Raw genomic sequence first — 24,883 nt, forward strand, 5'->3', positions numbered from 1 at the left:
TAGCAGTAGCGGAAAAGACATAACGAGAAAGACTACATGTCGCCTATGTGACGTGAGCTAATCGCTAACATTAGCTGATATGCTAGTTTTTGTAACGGCAGGAACTAGATGTACCGCATAGCGGTACAAAATATGACCGCCGCTCAGTCCTGTACATCCGTTCTGTGAAAATAAATCACACTAATCAATTTGTCTCCATCTTTTACTCCATCCCCCACTCTTGAAACTTTTGTGTATGCTTGTTTGGCATGCCTGTGTGTGTGTGTGTGTGCGCGGCTGCACAGAAAGTAGCCTACTGGCGCTGCAATAGTGAATAGATTGTAGAATAGCTAAAAAAGTTGTAGCATTGTTATAAAACCTTTAAAATCTCTAAACAATCACAAGTAGGGCTGTTCAAAATGCTGTCAACTAGTTGTACCCAGCTGCGCAGCCCATGTTGAGTGGGCCAGGGATTCTGCACACTATTCACGTGCTAACTTAGTGGCCAGACAGTGCTCAGCTCGCGAACCAATCAGAACTGCCAATTACCTCGCACCGGCGGCAGATGGATCTACGACCGCACAGAGTGGAAGAGGAACTTTTTTCCTGTCTTTGGAGTTCGGCGGATACTACAAGGACATTTCTCTGTTATCTTTGCTACCGTGCGTCCATGAGACTGTAAGTCTTTGCAGATATGTTTGTGTTTGCCCATCTGCAGTAACATGTGAAGCGCTAGTTATTATTATTAATGTGTAATTGTTGTCGCGTGTGGCGACGCATTTGTTAATTCTTTGAAGGAACTGTAGCGTGTTCAGTATACAATGTTTACTCAGCTTAGCATTAATAAGCACTGCCTCAGTTACCAATGGGGAAAAGGAGTTTAGAACCCTCTCAAGCTAGGATGTAACTCGGTTACCCACTTAGAGCATCTGTGGCACGGTCACATGGTGCTTCGCTTGCTTTTAAAGAGGCGGTCTCCATGTTCTTAATGTGGCACGGTAATGCGTGCAGTCTTAAAGGGACAGTATCCCATTGCAGTCTACCTCTGCCATGTCAATTAGCACAATTAGTAACTGTAATAGTTACCATGTCTGCATTTATAATGTTTATGTATCTGCACAGAAGGTATATATATATTCAGATGTATATGAACGTATTCAGATGTATATTCAGATTGTAAGCTACAGCTAAGTAGTGGTTATTCTTATTGTAAAGTGTCAGACTCTTTTCCAGCTTGCATAGAATAATTAAGCTTTATTTCAGGAATACATTAGTATGTGATGTGCACAATGTTATTGTCACATATTTGTTTATTGCACTTATTGATACTTCGGTATGTCTTATTCATTCTGTTTATAGAAACCACGGTCTTATGTCAAGAGATCTTCTAGATGAGTGGCATGTTTCTGAAATGTGTGAATAAACCAACAGTTTGGAAAGTGACATCTTCCTGTTCTTCTCGGACAACCTGAGACGATTGCTGCCTAACTAAATCAGCACTAGTACACATCAGTCTTGTGTCGGGTTCATCTCCCAACACCCTCTTTTACAAGGGCACTTCATCACTGTTTATCCATTGCAGCTGGATTGATGATTTGGTCTGCTTTAAGCTGCTTGTCCATAACTTGGCCTATGTTGTCCCAAATTGTCTCATTCTTTTCCCTATGGGCTGCATGTGATGAGCTTCAACAACAGGACTATGGGTCAATTTACACTGAACTTACACTTTAAGTTGCCACATCGTGGCAAAAAGTTGTAATAAAATTCATGCAGCTCCGTGAATCACGGAAAGCGCGAATGAAGTAGCCACTTCTAAATGGGACCCACTGCACAGTAGCTAAAGGTCTGTGGCTAAAGCAGCCATAATGAGAGCCATAATGAAAGTGTCATTGTTTGGATACTTCACACACACATGCTTTTTAATCTCACAGACTACAACTACCAAGCTGGAATCAAAGCACATAGATTCCCCTCTCACACCCTGCACGGCACGCACTTAAAACAAATAAACAGGCGTCTCAGTCTCACGCATATATAGCCATAGGCAAAACTGTATCGGACTGGTGTAACGTTGGTAAATCATGGATTGCACAGAATGATTTTTGTAGCACGTGCAACAAATAATATTACGATTATGTGTACAGTCCTGCCTTGGATACATTTCTCAAAGTGCGCTCTAAAATATTTGGTTTAGGTGTAGATCATCACAGGTGCGTTCATTTTGAAAATAGAGTATTGAAGTAGCCTAGTGGGTGTTTGGGAATGAACGTTAGCTCAGATGCTTTTTGAGACTTTTGTGGTCTTAATGCAACACTTTACAAAGCACTGACAGGGCCACCCAGGACTGTGACCAAATCAACAGCAGAAAAAAACCTATTTAGCAAGCAGAAATGTCCCAGCCCGGTGTTTGCATCATAGACAGGTTATCTTTCAGGTATATTTTCCATTAGAAAACCATCGCATTAGGGAACGTTGTGGCTAACTTACTTAGCTTGTTAGGAGGCCAGAATGAGATGACAGTCGAAAGATACAATTACAGTGCTGCTATCAATTTGCTTGGTATAACTGCATTTAGTTTTCTACAAATGCAATCAAATTGGCCTCCATCACTCAACCAATGCTAACGGTAACATATTGTACCTAGGTCCTATAGCTATTGATATTATCAGTTTAACGTACCTGCAGTAAAAACCAAGCATGTCCGATAAACATTCTACAACATCCTACTGAATTTGTAATTATGTATCGGCTGTTCTAATTGCCGATACCGATAGTATGTGCGTGCCTGTATGTGTGTGTATAATTGTGCACCGCCATCTACAGGCCAATGAGTGTACAGTCACTAAATGTACACATAACTTAATTTTTTTTAGACCCCCCGCATGGATGAAATTCTACAAAACTTGGCATGCCCCCAGAGAATGCCAGGTTAATCATACACATAACATTTGTTGCAGTTCTGAACATCTTAACTGAAGATAGGGGCGATTAAAGCAGAATGATATTGCATTTTCATTTTTTACCGGGGGGGAGTGCAAATCACAAATGAGTGATTATGGGCCAGGTTGATGTGTGCCCTTGAGACCAACATACCATAAAAAAATCTTCATCCTCAGTGCGTGCCACGGTTCAGGTAGTTATTTAGGAAAAACTGCACTTTTTGGGTTTCGGGGGGCCCAGCGCGGGGGGGGGGAGACCAAACAAACTTTTTCCGTAAAAGTCTAGTGGGGCTACATACCCACCAAATTTCATGTGCCCCGGTGTTTTGGTGTCCCGGGTATCGTTGACCAAAAATTCAGGAAGTAGATGACGGAAAAAAAAAAAAAAAAATGGCGGCGTTTATAGCAGCGGTCATAATAAACACACATGGTAACAAAAATATTTGAAACATGTCTAGCTTCACTCAACACATTAACACTATGATACAGTGTAATTGGAAAGTTGTATGGTTCACTGTATTCAAAGTCGATCTTAATAACCCTCTTCATCTCGACCAACTGATGGTTGTTATGGGAAACTAGTTAGCTGTCGTCTAGGGGAAAGTTTTAATCCACAAAGTGCTCTAAAGTTTAACCGCATCAAACTTCTACCCGCTAAAATGTAGCATTCTTTACACGAAAATTTATATTAAATATTCACAGACAACATATGTTGACATTCATGGCAAAATTCAAACGGGACCAGAAAATAATTATTTTCTCACATTCACTTGCATTAACAATTTTTCAACCTAGAGGTCCAGCGGGGTTAGCGGAAGGGGCGGGACTTACCAGCTCTATTCTGCTATTTTCTGCTGTTGGTTAAATAGATCGACACACACATAGGGAAATAGTCAGCCAATGTCAGACGCAGTTAATCTCGGAACAAAATGAACTACGTCTGACTTTGCCTGACTTTCTACGTTAATGTGAACTTCAGAGGCTAGCCGGGAGGAGCTACAACAGACAGCCCCTTACCTAGCGTTAATGGGCATCGGAAAAACCTTTTTCCCAGTGAAAACATCATCATTCCGCATCATTCACGTCACGTAATGTGTGAGTCAGAGGTCGGAAACTGGGGCTAGATTTTGCTAACAGAGTTGCACAGTTAGGGGCTCGTCATCACTTTTGTCGTCACATTGTAGTTCATTTGTAGTCTCTGTGGCCTTTCATGTCCAACCGTTTTAATGTGAACTTTGGGAATTTGCCGTTTTTGTCACTTGAAAGCTGCATATCTTTCTTTCACAAGTGTCTTACTTAAACGTAAAAGTGTAATGCTACAGTGTGTGACATTACACATCCTTACTTGCTCGAGTAAGCAGACATACTGCATCATTGGAGTATCAGACATACTGCGTCATTGGAGTATTAGACATACTGCGTCATTGGAGAACCCGGTAGAACGTATGTCAACGGTGCTGCCATATTGCTGAGGGCAACAATCAACCGATAGATCACTGGTATAGCACGGGAATGATGCCAAAAACCTCCCTTCAAAACAAATGCCTACCTGCACGTTCATTGCTTTATCATGCAACAACAAATTTGTAGTCTACCTCTCCGGAGGTTTTGTTTTTGGTGCATTTTGTCTGTTTGTTTGTCTTTAAACATAATTTTCTACTATCTTAGATTTTAGTTTCACATTGCAAGTAACGCTTAACATGACCAAGGGCTACAAATTGTGGTTAACTAGTGTCAATAGCATATTGCGAGTAGTTGTGAACCATAGAAACTTTAATCGTAGCCTATTGAAATAAATGTGAATTTATTATAAGCCTGTCAGTTCGACTGGCGACCCACAGTTGGATAAGCAGGTTCCCCTGAGCAGTCTGCATTACTAGACACTGAGGGCTTCTCTGTCTGCTGATGTTTTGCTCAAAGGTCCAGGCGGTCCACAACAAATAGTCTAGCCTTCATGCCATTTCAGCTGAAAACACTTTTCATTTGTTAGCCTACTTAATAAACGTATCTTTATTAGTGTCAACATTACAGTATTTAGGCTATGTTAATCTCAAGCCACAGAAATGGCTGTAGGCCTACTTTTACAGTACTGCACAGCAAAATCTATTTAGATTGCAGTCCGAGGGATACATTTGTCCAGAAAACGTTGTTAAACTTAATCATACATAATCACATATTTGGAGATGATTTGAAGTGGGCGAATATGCTTCCATAACATATTGATGTAAAAAAGAGAAAATGTGGTAAGGCCAGCCTATGGCATTTCTGATATCTCGCAGATAATTGGTTATAGTCCTGTTTTGCAGATGGTTATTACGCATAATAGTTTGAGCAACAATAGCGATAGCTTGTCACTAATAACGACACAAATAGGCTAATGAATGCTCATTTAAAGAAGTTTCAACATTGTACAGTTTTCCTACATTCATGTTCCAACACAAGCCTACATGTATATCCATCATGTTCCAACAGAATAAGTACATGTTACACCAATTCTGGCAGGTGGTATGATGTTCGGTTGGTCGATCGGTTGGTTGATCAGATGGACGGTCGAAAGGTTTTTGGCACGATTCCCGCGCCATACACTGGAGGCCAATGGAGAAACGTGTCTCTGAGTGGAAATGATCGGAGAACAGACCCTGTGGGCTTTGTACAAATCGTAGCGCCTTCTAGACATACGGGGATGGCTTTGTACATGTAAAATCGCACGTTTATGTTTTTTGTTGTTGTATTTAGCAGTCTTATAAAGGCTTATAGAGAACAAGTTTGGAGTTGGCTAATATAGTGACTAGTGTGGCAAGGCTAATTTCACGTTAGTTAACCATGGTTTCGTTGTGAATTGAAGGCAAATTAATAATTTTGAAACGTAACGTTACTCATGTAATTAGGAAATTATAATATCCAGGTAAAATAAAATATATTCCAGACTTTGCAAGGGCTCTCCCCTTGGGCCCCTATAATCAGTAGGGGTTTTACCCCCAGTCTGACACCCCTGCTGGAAGCAACTGGAATCCATGCATTTCCACGGAATTGCACAAAGTGTACAGTATGCTTTGTGTACAGTATTGTTTGTGTCCTCAACCTGCTTGCGTTCTTGTTACAAATAAAATGTACCGAATATTTAATCAGTTTTAGAGTACAGCCAGTACACTAGTCTTTTCAGTGTACAATCCAGTACACAAGTCTTTTTAGGCAAGTCACTCGGCGGCCATCTTGTAACCCACTTATGGGCAGTTATCGGCAAGCTTTCCTATCTAAGGGGCCGTCTACACGACGCTGTTTTTTTATACTGGTGAATGTTTGTTATCAGTTACGGCTTGCGTGTACACAACGCTGGCAGTTTAGGAGACAACCGATAGTTTTTGTAACCGGGTTCCGAAGTGGGAATTTTTGAAACTGCCGGCTAACTTTTGCCATGTAGACGTGTGGAGAGGGCCCAGCCAGCAATTTTATGACAACATAGCCCCACCTCGACTCAGCCACCACACTCAACCTGTCACGCTTGTCAAAACAAACCAATTAAACATTTGTTTATCATATTAAAGTTTTTTCTTTCCCCTGTCATGATTTATGTGCACAATGTAGCCTATCAGCCTTTTGTGGCTAAGTTAGAAGCACACCGTTAGCTTAACTTAGTTAAACATTAGCTTACTGTATGTTAATGTATTCTCTAGTGGTGCTCAGACCTAATGCAATGCGTACGCATTTGAAATTCCACATAAGTCACATACTTTGAAAATGAACTTTATAGTTTAACAGTTGAAAACCGTCTGTAGTCTCCTTATTTCATGCTACTGCTTAACAAACTGTTTCAATGTTTTATTCTACGCGATTCACGCAAATTAAATGTGAAGCCTCTGCACGGCCCGGCGCCATCGACTGGTCTGGCATATCACTACTAGCCGCTTTCACCTCTGTGTGCACGCAAGTTTTTTCTTTACTGGTTAAAGGTGTGAAAGTGGTAAGAGAATTCACCCGGCGGTTTCATGTAGATGTAGCCTAGTCTATGTGAAAGAGCGGCTACTCCGCTGCCGTACTGGCTTTACAAACGGACCCCAAGCATTTATACTGTGTCTCCCCATTAGAAATGCTCTGGGCTACAATACAAAAATCCTGAATTAGGCTATTTAATTGTGCTTTTGACATTAATATGCTATCAGTTTACGCATACACGGTCAGTTAGGCTATTAGTTAGGCCAAGCAAGGTCTCTTTCCTTGGCAGACGCTCAAGTATTGCTCTTTTTTGTATTGCTCTCATGGTTTCGACTCTCAATAGATGATGCCTTAAGTTCGCCGTGAACGCGCACAACTTCCATAGAAAAAGATCAAGTTTTACCTACCGCTCTGGGTTAACTAACACAGGGTTGATTGAACTAACTAGTAACCGGTATTGGTAGAGGTTAAGTTTTATCTTGGTGTTTAAACCTCCTTTCTGGAACCCCCTGATGACAAGAGGCCACATCCCCACATTCAAAAGTTTCATGTGCTCACTCAAAACTTTAATGTGTGCACATAAAGGTTTTGTGTGAGCACAGAGCACCTGAAAGTACATGAAAAGTAGGCTATTGATGCTTTGTAGGTTCTACATGGGAGAGGGTCTTTGTTTATAAGTCAACATTATATTATGCAGCATCATAGGCTAATGTAATGTTGACTTACAAACACTATGTAAAACTACAAAGCATCAATAGGCTACTTATTTCCATGTGCTCACGCGAAACTTTCAGGTGTTCACACAAAACCTTTTCATGCGCGCACATGAAAATTTCGTGTGAGCACATGAAACTAAACCAAAGATTGTTAAGGCGGAGCAAGATGTTTCATCAGGAGCCACTTCCGGGAACCCGGATCGCACGAGGGGGGGGTCAAAATCCCCCTTTATGCAGAGCAGAGGCAGCGACTGCTCCATTGAAGTCTATGAGCATAGCTCAGAATTTCACCACATATGCTAAGGTCTTGGTTCTATAGACTTAGGAATGTGAATTTTGGGCATGTTTTCATGATCCTCAAACCCTTCTGAACATTTCAGGTACATTTTTAGCATTTTTGAGCATTCCAGTCTGGAGAAAATCAACCTTATATCAGGTGTGCGCCGGTTATTTATGCAGCTGCTGTTGGCCGGTTGCAACGTACGCTCGTCAATACGTCATCGACACGCCTCTTTATGCAGACAGGATTCGATCCCCATTTCGCGCCCATAGACATGAACTACGACGAAGTATCTTGCTCCGCCTTAACAATCTTTGACTAAACTTTAGATTTTTTTGCTCATGTCCCCTTAGGGGTTCCGTAGAGCCCGATACGAGTAAAAACCTATGGTAAAAAACTGTCTTTTTTAGGGGTCTGACGGCCCGGCCCGGCCCCGCCCTCTAAGACATCAGTCCAACTATTGTGAAGCGCACGCTGGCTGCACGAGTCTACAGATTTCATGTTATCAGTCAAATGAGCGGTAAATTCAAACGCTTTTCAGAAAAAAAGTATTTGTTGTAGGTGGGAGACTGCTTATTAACCATGTTTGTTACAAGAAAAAAAAGGTGTAAGTCAGATGATACCGTGTGGCTAACAGTTAGCTCGCCATGCTAGCTAGCCCCTACACTGAGAGCAGTTTGTTGTTAGCTACCATGCTATAGCTTACTTCCGTTCGTTTACTGTTGTGAATTAGGGCTAGTGCTACAGCGTTAGATTGTCCTTATGTTTATGTGATCCGTATATTCATTATGTTTGTACATGCTGCATTTAGCTCCAACTGTGGGGAGATATCAGGGATAGCAGACATCGTTATTTACCATATATCGATGACTTCACTCATTACTAACTTCTATCAACTACCAGTCTGTTGCAGCGTTGCAGATTCTGCCCAGGAGTGTGAGAAAGTAAGCTAGTCATGAAGCATTAGCGTTTGTCACCATTGTTGGAATGCGCCAGAGTTTATAGCTTGTAAACCGTGGCACTTTGCTCCCTATCTGGGTAAAACATTGTTTCACTTTTGAAAATGTTGATATATAGACATTAGTGACAGAGGCAGGAAGTGTCAAACCTAGGCTATGCCAACACCAAAGGCATTAGTTTGTTAACTACCACAGTCACGAGTCTGTCATTTTTAAAAAGTGGGTCCCCAGAAAAAAAGTGAGTGAGAAACACTGCATTAATGTCAATGGCAGCCTTTGACCATCTGATTTATTATTTTCCACAGGATAAACTAGCACTCATCCAATGTAAACAGGGTTGGAATTTAAATTAAGATTGTATTGCTTCAGTAGAATTTGTTCATTCCATTTCACTTCACTATATCTCCAGATACCAGATGCAGTTGTGTAAAGTGAATTGGATTGCTTGATGTTTCTATTGAATGCATTATTATTGTTATTATTATTATTTTATTTCAGCCATGAAAAGAAAAAGGTCCCCTGAAAGACAACTGCCCGGCCCTCAGATGCTCTCCAAGACTGTAAGTGCCACATCAGACAAATTAAATCTATTCTGCTGAAAGGGATGCCTGGAAGCCACCTCAAATTTACCCTTCCCAAATTTGAGGGCAGGAGATTTAGTCTGGAGTGGCTCCTCCAGTCTGTATGCCGGTTAAGATGTGTTCAGGCCAATGAAATAATTTGGATGGGCTACATTTCTACGATGATGGAAAGACGAGCAACAGATGGAGCAGTCATCCACTTTATCTGAGCTCACTTGAGTTGATTATGTTTATGACAGTCACTGCTGCTGGAGAAGTGTCTATTATACAATATATTGACAGCTCAATAACTTTAAAAGATGAACAGACTTTTTTGGGCAGGGTAAATTTGGGTTGGCTTCCAGACTAGGTTGAACATGCAACAAAAATAATTCCGTGGATATGCATGGATTCCAGTAGCAGCAACGCGAATCCATGCATTTCCACAGAATTATTTTTGGAATCTGATCCCTTATCATACCTGTTCATTCATACTCGTCGCTCAACTTATCGTGACTAAAATCAAGATGGCGGCGAACGGTAAACTTCCTGAAGGTACTGTCTGTATAAATCGTCTTGTAAGTGCTTTTTCAAAGTTCTCAATGTCTCGTTTTAAATGTCAGTCGAGACATCAACGAGAAAATGTCGACTAAAAAAATGGATTAAGTCAACTAATCGCACCAGCACTAATTCTGATTGAACAGCCATGTATACAGTCAATTGGATTGCCTGCTGAATCTTCTCAAGGAAAAGAAGGCAACAACGGCTTCCGATCAAAGAATCTAAAGCTCTTGAGAGCACCTGATCGGAATAGAACGTACCCTATGTAAACAGACGGCACAAAATTTTCAATCTGTATGACAAAAAAACTGTCCATGTAAAAGTGGCTATTATCAGGTGGCGACGCTACCTTTTCCATTGGCCCTTAACCCTTAGAACCCTAAGCTGTTTTTAGGGAATTTTCACTACCTTTATTCATAAGGATTTATTCTGGTCATTGTAAGTGCCACACACACATATTATATATTGCTTTTTTCAGCAGAGTCTAGGCTATCCAGATAATTTCATGTATTAGTACTAGCATTGATTTTATTTTGATTTTTAAAGAATTAAAATATAAAAATCATATTATAAAAATTCTTATATTTTGACCTGTATCTCACCACAGCAAGCTCATAGCTCTACATGCATTTCATGTGTGTGTAGGGCAGACTGTCCTGAAACGGGCAATATAATTGCCATGTTGGAGGGATACTCGGGCTGAGCAATTTACAGAAATATGTGGTGTGTGATTTACGGAAATAAATGCCATTTTTTATCTAGCGATGAAAAATGACCATTCTGCGCTCCATATCTGTGACACAAACTGATCTGACCTGACTTGACCCAAGTTTGCCTGTTAGCATGTGTGACTATGGTGTATGCACTCATGATGATTCTCAACTTTTTACTGCATTGCCATGAACAAAGTAAAGGCAAAAAAGGTGTTTCTTTGTTGAACAAATTGGGATGCAATGTGAGCCTTGAATTGGATGCCATGCAGGAATTTGATAGGATCTCAAAACCGGATTATGAACATGTTTTGCCATAGAGAAACACACGTTAGCGTTGGATTATAAACATGCTTTGCCACAAAAACAGACAAAAACGTGGGGTAAGTCCAGCTATATGAAGTTATTATTTTGCTGTCACTTCGTCTGTTGTATAACCCAGAAGGATGTATTTGGTATCAAATGATAGCTCTGTGTCACTTTCATCTAACATACGTGGCATATATATCCGATCACAGGTCCGCAAGTAATTCAAACGAGAGTAATGGGTGTGCAGCGTTGGTTTGTGTACATGATGTTAATATTTTGCAGTCACTTCGTCTGTTTTTATAAGCCAGAAAGATCGATATCCATGGTACCAATGGATAGCCCTGTTTCTCCTCTTTTTTCTCATCACCAGTCGAGCTGGTGATATTATCAAATAGCATTTCAAATGACGCTTGAGAGTATAAAAATGGTTCAGAGACCTTGATGTGTGATATCTGATTAAATTGTTAATTAACCAGGCCTAGGTTTACACTGCTCACTAGAATGTATCTGACTGATGTCGTAGTCTGTGTCTGTTTCATCTACATCTAAAATTGTCTCTTTATCCCCCACCCCCCAGATTGAAGAAATGGTGAATAGCAAGGTCTGTGTTGTAATAGAAGAACTGGAGAGTACAAGAAAAGAACAACAACAAAAAATGAAAGACTTAGACGTTGACGAAAAAAACTTCGAGGAGAAGCTGAAGAAACTCAAAGTATGTAAAGTGGTGTTTTGGGGATCATAACAGAATAGCACAGCGCTTGATGCTGCTGACACTGATAGATTGTTGGTCTTATGTTGTCCCAATTTAGTACTTTTATCAGGCATAATTTGCCGTGTGTGCATGTAGATCATGCCATCTCCTTTTGTTTTTGTTCTTCTATTCTACATGTTGACTAGATTTAGAGGTTGTGAAACTGACATTTAATTAACCTGATTACTTTTTGTTGTTCTCACGTGTAGGCTCACATACAAAAGGTGAAGAGAAGAGGGGATGCTGCCATGGCTTATTTAAGACAGCGCCATACCCCAGGCAAGACAGTCTGTCTTGATCAGGTAATGCTATGGCCAGTTGACATTTTTTCGCCATTGTTAGAGCACGTAAAGCTACTCTTAAAAGTTAATGTCCAATTTGTCTTTTTGTTTCTGGTCAAAGTTTCTGTTAAATTTTAAATGTTTCTTGTATGTAAGTTTATACTGCCCTTTTACAATGTAATTTACCCTAGTCGTAGTTCAGTATAAATCCACCATCTTTGGAGTAATTGGCTACCATTCTGTATTTGTCTAAAGACGCAACGTCCATTTTTGGGCTGTTTAATTTGTTTGGTTTTGCCTGTCTTCAGAGATCCGGCCTGCGATCCCTCTCGACCACCCCTCCTGCTGACAGCTGTGCCCCAGGGGCTGTCACCAGTTCCAGGTACCTTACTGTCTTCCGTGTCTCTCTCTTTGAGGGTTTGTGATTGAAGTCCACCATGGATGTCTCTTGAGATTTGCCTTTCACGAACCGTTGACAGGTCCTAGACAAGGACAGGGACAGTGATGCAGGCAGCCTTGAGCAGAGTGAAATGGTGCTTTAGCTCTCTTTAGCTCTGTATGCTGATATATATCGGGAAGGCTTGCCAAATGTCTAAAACATGCCTTGAAACAAAGCAAATGCCTTGTTTTTTTCCACACGCCAGATATACAGATAAGCAAGAGGCATTTGTCGTGGTAGGTCATCAAATCGGCCAGTTGATGAGTAGGAAATTGAGCTCACGACTTCAAGAAAAATTCACCAATAACACTTATGCTAAAGCAAAAAGGAGTTTTCAAGCAGGCAGAATTCAATGCAAAATGGATTTTATTGATGCTAGCAGCAATACCAACAGCAATAAACCGTGAGTGTATCTCAAGAAGGCACTCCCGAACAATGGTCTAACTCCCCCACTTATACCCCTCCAAAATGCTGACACAACACTACCCTGAACCCACAGGTGGCGTTATGAAAGGATTGTTGTTCGGCCTTATCTTTGCAAATCAGCAATATTGCTGTCAAGGGTACGAACTTTTCACCTGAAGTTTATAGAAAGTTCAGGGATGTACAGAGTGATCACAGGTCCTACATCGTGCATGGGTTAAATATCGTTCGCTCTCCTGCACTCTCCTACTGGTTGTTTTGAGTAGACCTCGCCCCTGTTTACGCCTTATCTTGCAGCTGCAAGGCCGGCTATGGTTTTTTTCAAACGGCCCTTGCTAAGGCAGCATGAGACACAGTGCGACAAAAAGAGACATCAGGATTCAGAGTGCACATTCTGGTGGGATGGCTTCGTTATTTGTAATAGTTAAACTTGTTAGTTAAAAAGTTATAAAAGGTTATTATATAAGAATGATGTCAGGGTATTACTTGATCGTCATTGAGGTTATATGTCGTTGCAAACGGAAGTTCATGAGGAATGTGACGAAACTTTGCCACGCATCCACTTCCTATTAACCAGATAACTTAGTCAAGGCTCACCTGCCGGTACCACTGCAGCGTTCGCGCAGAGCTGCCGTGTTCCCGAGAAGCTCGTGAGGACCCTGACTAGTGACCTAGATAAAGCGATCCCACATTTATTCTATCTGGCAAATTTTGGATTGTGAACGCTTGAAATAAATACATCTTTTACTGTTTAAAACTCTTTCTCATCATGATGTTTACAGACCTTAATTTATACCACAAATGCTGTTGCTCAATGGTGTTTTAAGCCCCCACCGTGGACTTCAAGGCAGGGCTGCGACCGTGGACTTCAAGGCACCTAACTCTAACCTTAACCCTCTAGGCGCCACGGTCGAGTTTACTCGACAAGATGCGGTACTGAATAAAACGGCCGATTTAGTCAAATAGGGTGTCATATTTCGTTCGACCTCCGCTCCACTAGATGGCAGACATGTCATACGTCATCCCCGAGTCCAAAAAAGGTCATGCTTTAAACAAAACTTTCGCGCTACAGCTGCATTGAATCAGTGCGTGCAATACCGGAGCTAGTGTGCGTGTGAGCTACTTTATCAGAGCGATATTGTCAACGTCAGCGAGTATTTGCATTAGATTAACGTCTAATGGCATCAAAAACGTTTACCCCAAATGAAGTGTTGGGTCTTCTATTCGCAGACCCTGATTCTGAAGGGGAATATCTGCCTTCAGAAAATGACGGTGATTCGTTTAGTGAGGCTTCAGATGCATCCCTGCCTTGCAATGATGCAGCTGGACAAAGTGAGAGTTTAGCTTACACCAAGCCCAAACATTGAATCGTTTGCCCAATGTCAGTGGTGGGAATAATGTTTCACGGGGTCGGAGTGTTCATCGGGAAGTTAGCAGGGTGTTCGTGGTGTGGCGAACGAGGCTGGAGGTAATGTCCATGTAGCGCTAGCTTCTGTCTTCTGACCGTGTGCCTCTCCGCAATCGCGGCGACAGTAACGTGGTGGAGCCTTTGTCTAATGCCACTGGGTATGTTAGACGAGGTCGAAGTGCTCATAGGACAGTTAGGGGGGGGGAACGTAGAGGCAGTTTGGGGAGTCGCAATGAGAATGACAGTAGGCCTAGTCCGAGCTGCGTAAATTCTCTCCACTCGGCGCGCGTGAGAGGCAGATCTGGCCATGCTGCTCGCAGCAGGAGCAGAGGTGGTGACACTGGGCAGGGGAGCCATTAGGCCGTGCATAGTCTATCACAAGATGATGGGAATGCCGGCCCTGTATGGATAGGGAGTCATTATCTCTACAGCCTGCTACATAAAAAAAAAAAAAAAAATCAGCCATTTAGCCTATTTGTAATGATTTACACTGTTGATTTGCTATCTATTTCCCTGACCATTTAGGACATACACTATGTGTTCTTTTTTGTGTGTTCATGTCCTTGTGATGTGCGTGTCTTTGTCAGCTAAGAAAAAAACAAACAAAAAATAACATTGTCTCTTGTCTTCTCTCGTCATCTCACTCCTGATCTGTGCCTTGCTGTGGCAAGTGAGCTTTTGAACTAAACAGGTCTTGTCTACTTGTGTTTGTGTGTCATCTGAATAATATATATGTGCCCCATACATGGAATCAGAGTGCCTACTGTATGTAGAAAATTGAAAATTCCTACAGCAAAAGGCCAGCCTACCGCTACATGCATTTGGTTTGTTTCTGCCATTTATTAGTAATGATTTACACAGTTTGTTTACTACAGTACTTACTATTTACCTGAGCATTCAGTATTGGCCAATATAGCATACAGAAGGTGAGGGACATTTTGGGGGGAAATGGTGCATTTTATCATTCAAACATGCAACTTTTCACGAAATTCTATAATCCAAGATGGCTGCCACCATATGAGGTCATAATATGCAAATTAGATATAAACATTTAATCTCTACATAAACTTTGGGTCATCCTTAATATTTCTCTAATTTATAGAAAGTCTCTATCTCTGATCACTTTTAAGATATAGCCTTTTGAAATTAAGATGTCAAAATCAAACGTTTGGAAGACTACGTCGGGGCTTAAAACACCATAAAACAATTCTGTTCTATCCTATCTTTAGGAAAGCACCAATTTTGTTAATTCAGAGCGGTTTAACAGGACAGGTTCCACTCAGAACAGGCCCCATGGTCGACCAAAGAAGTTGAGTACACATGCTAGGCATCATATCCAGAAGTTGTCTTTGGAAAATAGACATATGAGTGCTGCCAGCATTGCTGCTGAGGTTGAAGGGGTTGGGGGGTCAGCCTGTTGGCGCTAAGACCATATGCAGCAGCAGTGTTCAGGGTGCTCAAAGTCCATGAGTAAGTTCATGACTAAAGTGGAGGGTGTCAGGAGCAGTCTATGGTCAGATCAGAGATAAGATAGCTTAGCCCGCTGCAGTGCCTTCCTGTCTGCAGCAGAGCAGCTGCCGTACCACATGTTAATGCAGGAGGAGAGGATGCTCTCCACTCCGCACTTGTAGAAGGAGGTGCACGGCTGGTAGGGGGGGGTAGGCTAAGCCTAAAGTCTACAACCATCTCCTGGGCGGTTCAAATTTCTAAGCACTTCAAGCTGAGGTCAACACTTTCAGTGTAGTGCAATTTGAAATGTATGATCTGACCTGCATGGATAGCTAAATAAGGAGCTAAATAAGTTCCACATGTTCAATATTTACAACCATGTAATCAAATTGTTCAACATATTTAAGCATCCCATAATAAGCTGAAATGTGTGGGAAGAAGTATTGTCATTGGTGAAGTCCAAGCTGAAAAGCTGAAAACAAAATAGTGCATAATCTTCATCTTATTAAAAAAAAACTGCAGAATTATGCCAAAGATGTTCAAGGTCCATCATCCATGATTCTTTTTCTCTTGTCGGGCAACGGTAAAAATGAAATCGTTTTCCTGCTCAGTCCATTCAGTCAAAACTCAGAAGGCACATCAGTATGATGTGCGTGTGAAATGGAGCCATCTAGTGATTACCCGTGAGAGAACATGTTTTAAGAAGCTCATGTCATGCATTCATTTGGTTCTGAAATCTGAGAAAAGCATGTCCTGTGGCTGCCTTCTGTAATTACTAAACAAAAACTGTAATGGCATAGTTTGCAATATTGTGAAATGAACCATGTGCTTTGGTGTAGCTAGATTGTATTAGCTGCCTTTACTAAACCCCCTGTAGTATTATGTGATTACCTCTTAAATCGGTCCCGGTGTGACAGGAATGTTGGAAAATTAACGTTCTAAAGAAAATTTGGGTTCATTGAATTCAACATAGGATTTTAGAACCTGCAAATGTTGCGGAACGGAATAGACCTTAATTGTGAGGCAGAGTTTATCATGTAACTGATGCATCTTCCAGTAACTACTCAATTTTGTCTTACACAGGAACTCCGACAGTGGAGATGGATCCAGTGATGGATGGCTGATGGCTGGTATGAGCATCACAGAGAAAGAGTTGTGTCTGCAGTACTATGTATTTGTTTGTATATTTAAAATGCAAATTACAGTCATTCAAAAAGTATTTTCACCACTTAAAAAGAATTCTACTGGGCCCAAAATGCACTTTTGACCAAAATTCTCCAGGCAACATTTTGTTCTACGGATGGTACAGTAAGGGGTATTTGTTGAATAAAATAGTAATAACCCTCCTCTGTCCCACTGTAGAAAACGACAACGAAGAAGCTGGAAGTGGCCAATCCAGAAGGAAGGCCGTGGAAGGCTTTTGGCAGGGTTGGGTAAGACTTTCTCAGAAGTGACTTTCCTGTAGACACTGAGAGAAGACTAGGGGATGGAACTGAATGATGACGGGTCAAAGGTGAAATGTTTGCAAGCATGCACGCACAGGGGTGGCTCATGTTGCTGTGTAACGTAGGAGGCAACATTTTGAAGCATGCGGCCAGTAACACCAAGTCATTGGGTTTCAGTGCATAACAGTATTGTAAATGGTTTTGGACATGACACTGGATGTACATGTCAATGAATGATGGTATACAGTGCATTCATAAATTAATTTTGATACTTCTATCAGTGTGATATTCCAGTATTCCAGTGCAAAAAAAGTTGTTAGAATTGGTATTGACTATGTGATGATGAAAGAACAAAATAAATAATTGTAGCATAACATAAGGCTGCAGCATAACAAAATGTGCAGAAAGTGAATACTTTGGGTATACTCTCTAAGTGCAGTGTAATAGTAATAATAATTTTGTTTTCTGTGTGTGTTCCTCCCTAGCGGGGCAGAATGCAATTAGTGGACCTGACCGCTGAGGACATCCCAGGTATGTTCATGTGACTCTTTATGTAAGGGCTGAATTGGAGCCACCCAGGCCAATTGTCTTCATTTCTGAGAAATGTCATTGTTATGATATGAGATATGACTGGAGGATGCTGATCCTGGGACCACAAGCAAAACCTAGCTGTGGACTGATACCGCTCACAAGGGTGGAAGTTTTTTATTTTTTAAATTATACATCTACCAGCCACTGGCAGATTTTTTTGGTGAAAATTACCAGCCACTCAAATACTTTGTGTCTAAAATCTACCAGCCAACTTCATATTTAAGCAGCATTTGGCTGAAGTCTGGTGCTAATTTCCATCCCTGGACTGATGTCCCCAAACAATTCAGTTTGGCTGTTATGGCCTTGACTTCTAAGGGATTGGTTTTCAAAGCTGGATCAGCTTATTGCAAATTTACTGCAACATTGTTTGACCTAAGAACGGCTTTCTATTTAAAACAATATAGATCAATATAGGGTCAATATTCATCATCTGCTTAATTTCATTGCTGCAAGTTTGCATGGTTTGGCAGTAATGACGTTTTCCTTCTAAATAACTAAACCTCTTACCATTCCGTCTAATCGGACGCGCAAGACTGACAATAGACGGGCCTAGGCCCGTCCAGGCCCATCCGTGCCTACGCGTGTGCTTTCTAAATTATTTAGCTAACTCCATCCCCATCAACGAACTTAGGTTATATGGCCAATATCTTTTTAACTTTCCTGCAGGAAACCCTGACCTTACTAATTTGGATGCTGTCTGCCTGGATGTCTGTCTCTGTTTCCTGATTGGTGAATACAAGCGGTAGAAATTTCAGATGCAGATTATGCAATCAAGGCTAGTTGTGGTGGTCTTTTTTTTTCTCAGACCATCTATTTTGTGATGGTCATCAGAATCTAAATCCTAGTGTATCCGAATACAGCAGCAGAGCAAATCCCAAACTGTATTGCTTGTGGCTCATGGAGATTCAGTAAACCTGTATGTTGAAATGACTGTGGCCTGAATGTTAAGAAACTGTCTTGTCTTTCATTGGGGTGTACAATACTCTTAAGGTTTTTACCAGACACTTGTTTACACCAAGAAACCTTAGCTTCTCAGTGCAGTCATGTTAAATCAGCACAGTCCTATTTTTATATTGAATCATTTTGCAAGAAGCTTTCTTTCAATGAAATACCTGGAAACCATGGAAACAGATTCAAAATAGATTCACAACTATTTACATTTCAGACATGTTTTGGGCATATCAATGAGTAAAATAGAGTAGCAGCATCAGAAAGAAAATTGCCCTCATATTGGCTTTGGTCAGTTATTTTAGAAATATGTATGTTTTGCTTGTTGCTAGAATAAAAGATTTTCCTAAATGTCTCTGTTTTGTTTCTCACAGTAGACTTACCTGAACAAAGCTGCTCTGAGAGAAGCAATACATCATCTCATGTTACCACAAGCCTTCCAAAGGAAGTAAAGGTAGTCATTTGCAGACTAGATTCACATAAGCTATTTCAAACAGTTCCTATGCCGTAGGCTCTCCTCATTATTTGGATTTTTGGTTTTCAGGTTAAGGTGGAAGAAGATCGGAGTTCCTCTAATGGTGATGACCAAATCTAGACTATTTAGCATTTTCTATATTAGTATTCAATATACTAGAGTATTCTATGTAAGTGCATGGTTTGCTTTCAGAGTAATTTAACTGTATTAGGCCACCTAAGGTTAGTTCAGTAAAGCAGTTCTCCATTGGAAAAATTTCATATGGATGTTTTTGTATGAAACACTCACCTTAAAGATTCTGGTATTGCATTTCACTTTGATTCATTCACCATCTGACTCTCCTCAGGCCCACCTCAGAGCATGTCTACACCCCAACCTGCTCCAGAACCTTGCCCATCACCTCCGTTGCGCTTAGTAAAGGTAGTCCATTGCACACAGTTGGCACAATAGACCTACAGTACATAATGCAAAATTACCTAGGTTAAATTGGTAGTTACTGATCTCTAAAAGAGTACCGGATCAAGTATCAAAGGTTTCAAAAAGGAAATGTTCCTTGGAGACCTGAAGTTAACTGAAAAAAGCCAGTAACCTCATTTCGTAGTACACCCTTTTGTTGAAATGGGTAGATCCAGAAATCTTTTACCTCTTTTTACATTTCCAGGCTGAACCAGAATCACCCAAGCCTGTGAGCATAAAGACTGAAGAGACACCATATGGTAATAACCAGATCTTTATTGTTTATTGTCCATTCAGTCATTCAGATTGATTGCTGGCTGTTTTGCCAGAGGAATTTTAATTCACTCATACTATGTTTTGTTTTTTCCAAAGCCGTTTCAGAATCGGCGGCGCAACAACAAGCAACGGTAACACTTTCCCTTGATGAACATGTTGTCATGTCTGAGAGCTATGTTCTTTAGTCTTGTTGAATCTGTTCACGGTGCTGATGTTTACTGATGTCTGTTATTTCACCTGTAGAATACTTCCCAAGTAACCTCCACCATCCCAATTCCACCATCCAGTCTAGCAGCACAGAACAACACAACTGATAGCAAGGCAAATATAAAAGGTAAGACGCCTCTCGCTCTCGCCCTTTTGTGTCTGATGTTGCCTGAGTCACCACTGAATCGCTATATTTCTGCTGCTAACAGGAGGCGATGATCCAAAGTTGAAGAAAATCCTTGTTCGCGATGCCAATGTACATGGGGTAAGGTGTTAAGTTTTTTTCCTATAGCGACCCAATCTCAATATGTTCTCCCCTGTCCCCACGTACTGATGACAGACATCACATAGAGCAATTCTTAGTTACCATCGAGGTGTAGTCCTGTGACGGAAGTGAAAAATACAGTGGAAGCCCTGTATCCGCCAACTCGGTATCCGCTGTTTCCGTTATCCACGGCTCATCACGACCAAAAATATTGTTTATATCATTATGAAAATGAACGGTTTATGTTTTAAATTTGCCTTCACTCCGCGCCATTGCGCTTAACCTTTGACTTAACATTGCAGTTACGCCCAGAAGTACTTGGACCTTGACACAATTTTTGTAATTTTGCCTTTGTACACCAGTAGAATGGATCTTTATTAGTGGCCAGATCAACAATGTTGTACATTCTTAGCAAGAAGGAATGCACTATTGAGCTGAACAACACCAAAAGGTGTGGGAGGCCACTAAAGAATGATCACTGAATTCTCTCCTTGGTGAATAAAAAAGCTCCCATCATCTCATATCAAGATATGCCTGCATGAATACAAAGCAGAATGTTTACAACAACTGGCAAAATATCATCCAAGAACTGGAGGCCAGCAGACTTTTCCAGAAAATATAAAAAAACAGATTAAACCAGGATTAACTGATATCAGAACGATGGGGTATAAAAAGAAACTGACATCAGCTCAGCTGAGTAGGGATGCACGATGCAAACAGAGTACGAGTTCCAGTTTTTACATTTGTGCACTTGTCGAGTGCTGATACTGATATGCCACAAAAATAGCATAAAAATGCAATGAGTTGGAAGAACCTGTTTTGCTTTCTATTCTGCTCTGGCTGTCACAAGCCTAAAAATGGATAATAATGAGTTAAATAAAATATATAGTAGTGGGCTATTTCAAACCAAAAAGTAATAGAACTTTTCTGTGTAAAGCAGGCCTCTATACTGCCACTGTCTCAATTAATCAAATTATCAATGAGACTATTTTGCACTGCCTCCAAACTGTCTCTCCCTAGACTCTTAAAATCAGATAGAACAACAAAAACTGACAATACACCCTTATCTGACAGTAGACGGGGGTTCTTCTGTACTCCTAAAGGCAGTGCTGCCACTAAATTACTACAGGTGATTTAAATAGGAATTAAGTCTGTCAAAGGCCTTAACTCCAGACTACCTCAAAATCCCTTTCGGAATCAAGGTTTGAAGTAGTCCTTGGGATATACTAATCTGACATGTAAACTGGGTCATAGAGAAGACTTAATAGAGTTTAACTGAAACCTCCAATGAGGACTCTATTTGTCTTAAGTAGGTGTGGATTATTTGAATTAGGAATAGGAAAATTGATGAAGCGCATGTATGTACATTACAAGCATTGGTCATTGATGTGGAGAGCCACAGTGGTGTGCATAAGTTTACACCCTCATGCTGAAGTTGGCTAAAAAGAGGAATAAAAAAAAAATTAATCTTTGGAAATTTATCTTAATGCCTTTAAGAATAAAGTTCTTGGGTATGGTGAAGGTTATGTGGCGATGTGGGGCTATTTTAATTCCAAAGGCCAAGGGAATTACACCAGGATGCATAGTATCCTGGATCCACAAAATAACTGGCCTCTAAAAATAAAAATATCTCTGCCTCTATAGGAATTTAACATAGGGGGGTGTATACTTATACCCCCTGTATTTTAAGGAAGAACATTTATTTATTTACGATACATTATTCATTCACAAAGAAAATTGGTGTCCTTAAAGGTTGAGTTTTTCCTCTTTTTTTAAATTAAGATATTAAGATAAATTTCAAAAAGATTATTTTTTTTATTCCTCTTTGTAGTCAACTTTAGCATGGAGGTGTAAACGCACACCACTATACATGTGAAACCAGTTAGTTTTGCCGTGGTATAAGCTGCTCTCGTAGTGTCCTATTCATTCATAAAACTGCAACCAAGCGTCATGTCTTGACATGTACACTCCCCCCCACCCTCACCCAGGATGACTGGAAGAAACAGTTGCACCCTCTGCCGGACAGATCCTTCCCCACCACACTCCCGCTGGCCGCCGCCTCGAAGAACGTCCCGCAGGCGCTATCGGTCAAAGTGTGGCGCAGCGGGAGCGACCCAAATAGTCTCTTCCTCCGCTGGCAGGTGGCGGAGGAGGACCCGCACGCACCCCCCATGGACAGCTACTTCATCTACGTGGCCCAACAGAACCTCGACGGCGTCTTCTCCCGCTGGTCCATGGCCGGAAGCGTCCCCGCCTCCCCCCTCCCCATGAACTGCCACCTCTCAGAATTCCCCAGCTACCGCTGCCTCTGCTTCGCCGTGGTTGGCAGGGACAAGTTCGGCCGATTCGGACCCTATAGCGAAGTAGTGGGCATCTATGCCAAATCAGTGAAGCCAGTCGTAAGACAATAGGCAGTAGGACTGGGATCAACGGGGTGTGTTGCCAGCAGACCTTCCCATTCTTGCACATTTAAGACATACCGTCTGTGCAGTCATTGTTGCATGCTCTGTGCCCTACCTGAACCAGACATTCTATCCTCTTATTCTGTGTATTTCGATTTTTGCATGCTCTTAGACACAGAACTACTTGTATGTATGTTCGAGTTGTTTGTTTGAACTAACATCACTTTCCTACACTGCAGTGGAAGTAATTTTTGTTTAAATTTTTTAAGTTCAATAAATGTGCTGACCTTGTGAGGGAGTCATTTTTAATGTTCGGGTTTTACGCCTGCGTAAAGTTAGATGCAGCAGGTCTTGAGTGGATGTGTTTCCCGAGGAAGGCAAACAGTGTTGCGCAGCTTTTTTGTAACAATCATCATTACCTCTGCCCATGTCCATTTCTTAATTGTGTGGTTTGTTGGTTGGTTGGTTTGTTTGTAGAAGATTACACAAAAACTACTGGGCGTTTTTAAATTTGACTTAGGAGAGAACTGTAAAATGGACCAAGAGGTTTAGTACGATCCTGTTAACAAACAAAAACAAGCACAGGTGAAAGGTGGAGGATCTGTGCACTGTTAAGTGCCATTCTCTTTTTATTTGTTTGTTTATTTATCCTAGGAGATGTTTGTTTATTTCCCCTAGGAGATGTTTATTTACCATAGGATATGTTGTCTTTAAAGCATGGAGACATCTGGCTTAACATTTTAAGCTCTTTTTCTGTGTATATTGTACATTTGTTCAAAAATACCACTGAGAACATCTGATCAATCAATAAATTACACACAGTATGCTGTGCATCCACGTGTTTTACTGCTTGTTGGAAGTCTCTAGTGCCACCAAATCACTGAGATGATTCTGACAGGAAGTAAGGCTGCCCGAAGGCCTGTACTACCTCAGAATCCTCTTGGAAGGACAGTCCTGGTGGTATCAAGGCCAAAGAGAAGAATAATTGTGAGCTTAAAATGTTCTGAGGATAGTTTTAAACCTCATCAAATTAGATATGGATTGTTTGAATTAAACCAAGAGAACAGCGAGAGCTTTCACCATTCATGTGGCGAATTATGTGCGACACAAAATATATTTGTAAAATATATATGTCTTGGTGCTACTATAGCCGGTCATTTAGTTTTATTCATAAAAGTACAGGCTGTTGTACACCTTAGTTGATATGTGATACAACCGAATGTCAGGTTTTGTAATCTGCCTCCACCTTGTCCCCCAGGATGACTGGAAGCAAAAGTTGCACCCTCTGCCAGACACGCCCTTCCCTTCCGTGCTTCCAGCCGCCGCCGCCACCAAGAACGTCCCCCAGAAGCTCATGCTCAAGGTGGTGCGCATGACCGACACGTCGGTCCCCAGCATCTGCCTGATTTGGGCGGTCCAGGAGGAGGACCCGCACGCGCCTCCCATGGACAGCTACTACATCTACGTGGCCCAGGAGAACCAGGTCGGCGACTTCTCCCGCTGGTCCCAGATCGGCCACGTGTCCGCCACACCGCTCCCCATGGCCTGCCGCCTAACCGACTACGCCAGCATCCGCCGCCTCTGCTTCGTCATGGTGGGCAAGGACAAGTTTGGCCGCTATGGACCCTTCAGCGAAGTGGAATGCATCTACGCTAAATCCGCAAAGCCATCCTGAAAGGCCATAGGATCGGGACAAAAAGGAATGCGCATCTAGTAGGCTTAAGTCATCATATAATGTAGCTAATATTATAGAATACCATTCAGTTGTGTACTGTTTTTTTGTTTTATGCCTCCTTGAATATGAAGTGGATATCCAGGTCAGTTTTTTTCAACTACTTCCTATGGAGAAAATCTTCATTGCAAGACGTTTGTTTGTTTGTTTAGTTTTTCTTCTTTCTTAGGATTTGAGATCAATTATTGAGATTATGTCCGTACATGCAAACTGTTACTAAAAACTCAGCTAAATGCCAATATATGCACTAGTCTGTGTGAAGTAACTGTACGTAACAAACATTACATTCCTATAGCATGGTGAAAGAGATTTAATTGTTTTGAAGTTAAATAAATGTGATATGAAAGAACATCTGGAGTTAATGTCATGTCCATAGACCATACATAGAT

General features: G+C 41.3%; 1 protein-coding gene across 5 annotated transcripts; it reads left to right on the top strand.

Moving 5' to 3' along the window:
- Window positions 1-8,111: 8,111 nt before the first annotated feature.
- atf7ip2 (activating transcription factor 7 interacting protein 2) lies at window positions 8,112-24,843 on the top strand. Of its 5 annotated transcripts, XM_048244980.1 has the most exons (17): window positions 8,112-8,367; window positions 8,751-8,791; window positions 9,305-9,366; window positions 11,524-11,658; window positions 11,907-11,999; window positions 12,287-12,360; window positions 16,781-16,827; window positions 17,060-17,130; window positions 17,628-17,673; window positions 19,056-19,135; window positions 19,226-19,259; window positions 19,503-19,576; window positions 19,818-19,872; window positions 19,985-20,019; window positions 20,132-20,222; window positions 20,305-20,360; window positions 22,349-23,586. In XM_048244980.1, the coding sequence occupies exons 3-17, from the start codon at window positions 9,307-9,309 to the stop codon at window positions 22,769-22,771; spliced, it is 1,374 nt and encodes a 457-aa protein (XP_048100937.1). In that variant the 5' UTR covers window positions 8,112-8,367; window positions 8,751-8,791; window positions 9,305-9,306; the 3' UTR covers window positions 22,772-23,586. The 5 variants fall into 5 exon arrangements, with proteins under 5 accessions (XP_048100937.1, XP_048100936.1, XP_048100935.1 ...); XM_048244979.1 differs by lacking the exon at window positions 8,751-8,791; XM_048244978.1 differs by lacking the exons at window positions 8,112-8,367; window positions 8,751-8,791; window positions 22,349-23,586 and adding exons at window positions 8,382-8,454; window positions 24,021-24,843.
- The last annotated feature ends 40 nt before the right edge of the window (window positions 24,844-24,883 follow it).

The sequence above is a fragment of the Alosa alosa genome, chromosome 6, assembly GCF_017589495.1.
Source record: "Alosa alosa isolate M-15738 ecotype Scorff River chromosome 6, AALO_Geno_1.1, whole genome shotgun sequence".
Taxonomy (NCBI): domain Eukaryota; kingdom Metazoa; phylum Chordata; class Actinopteri; order Clupeiformes; family Clupeidae; genus Alosa; species Alosa alosa.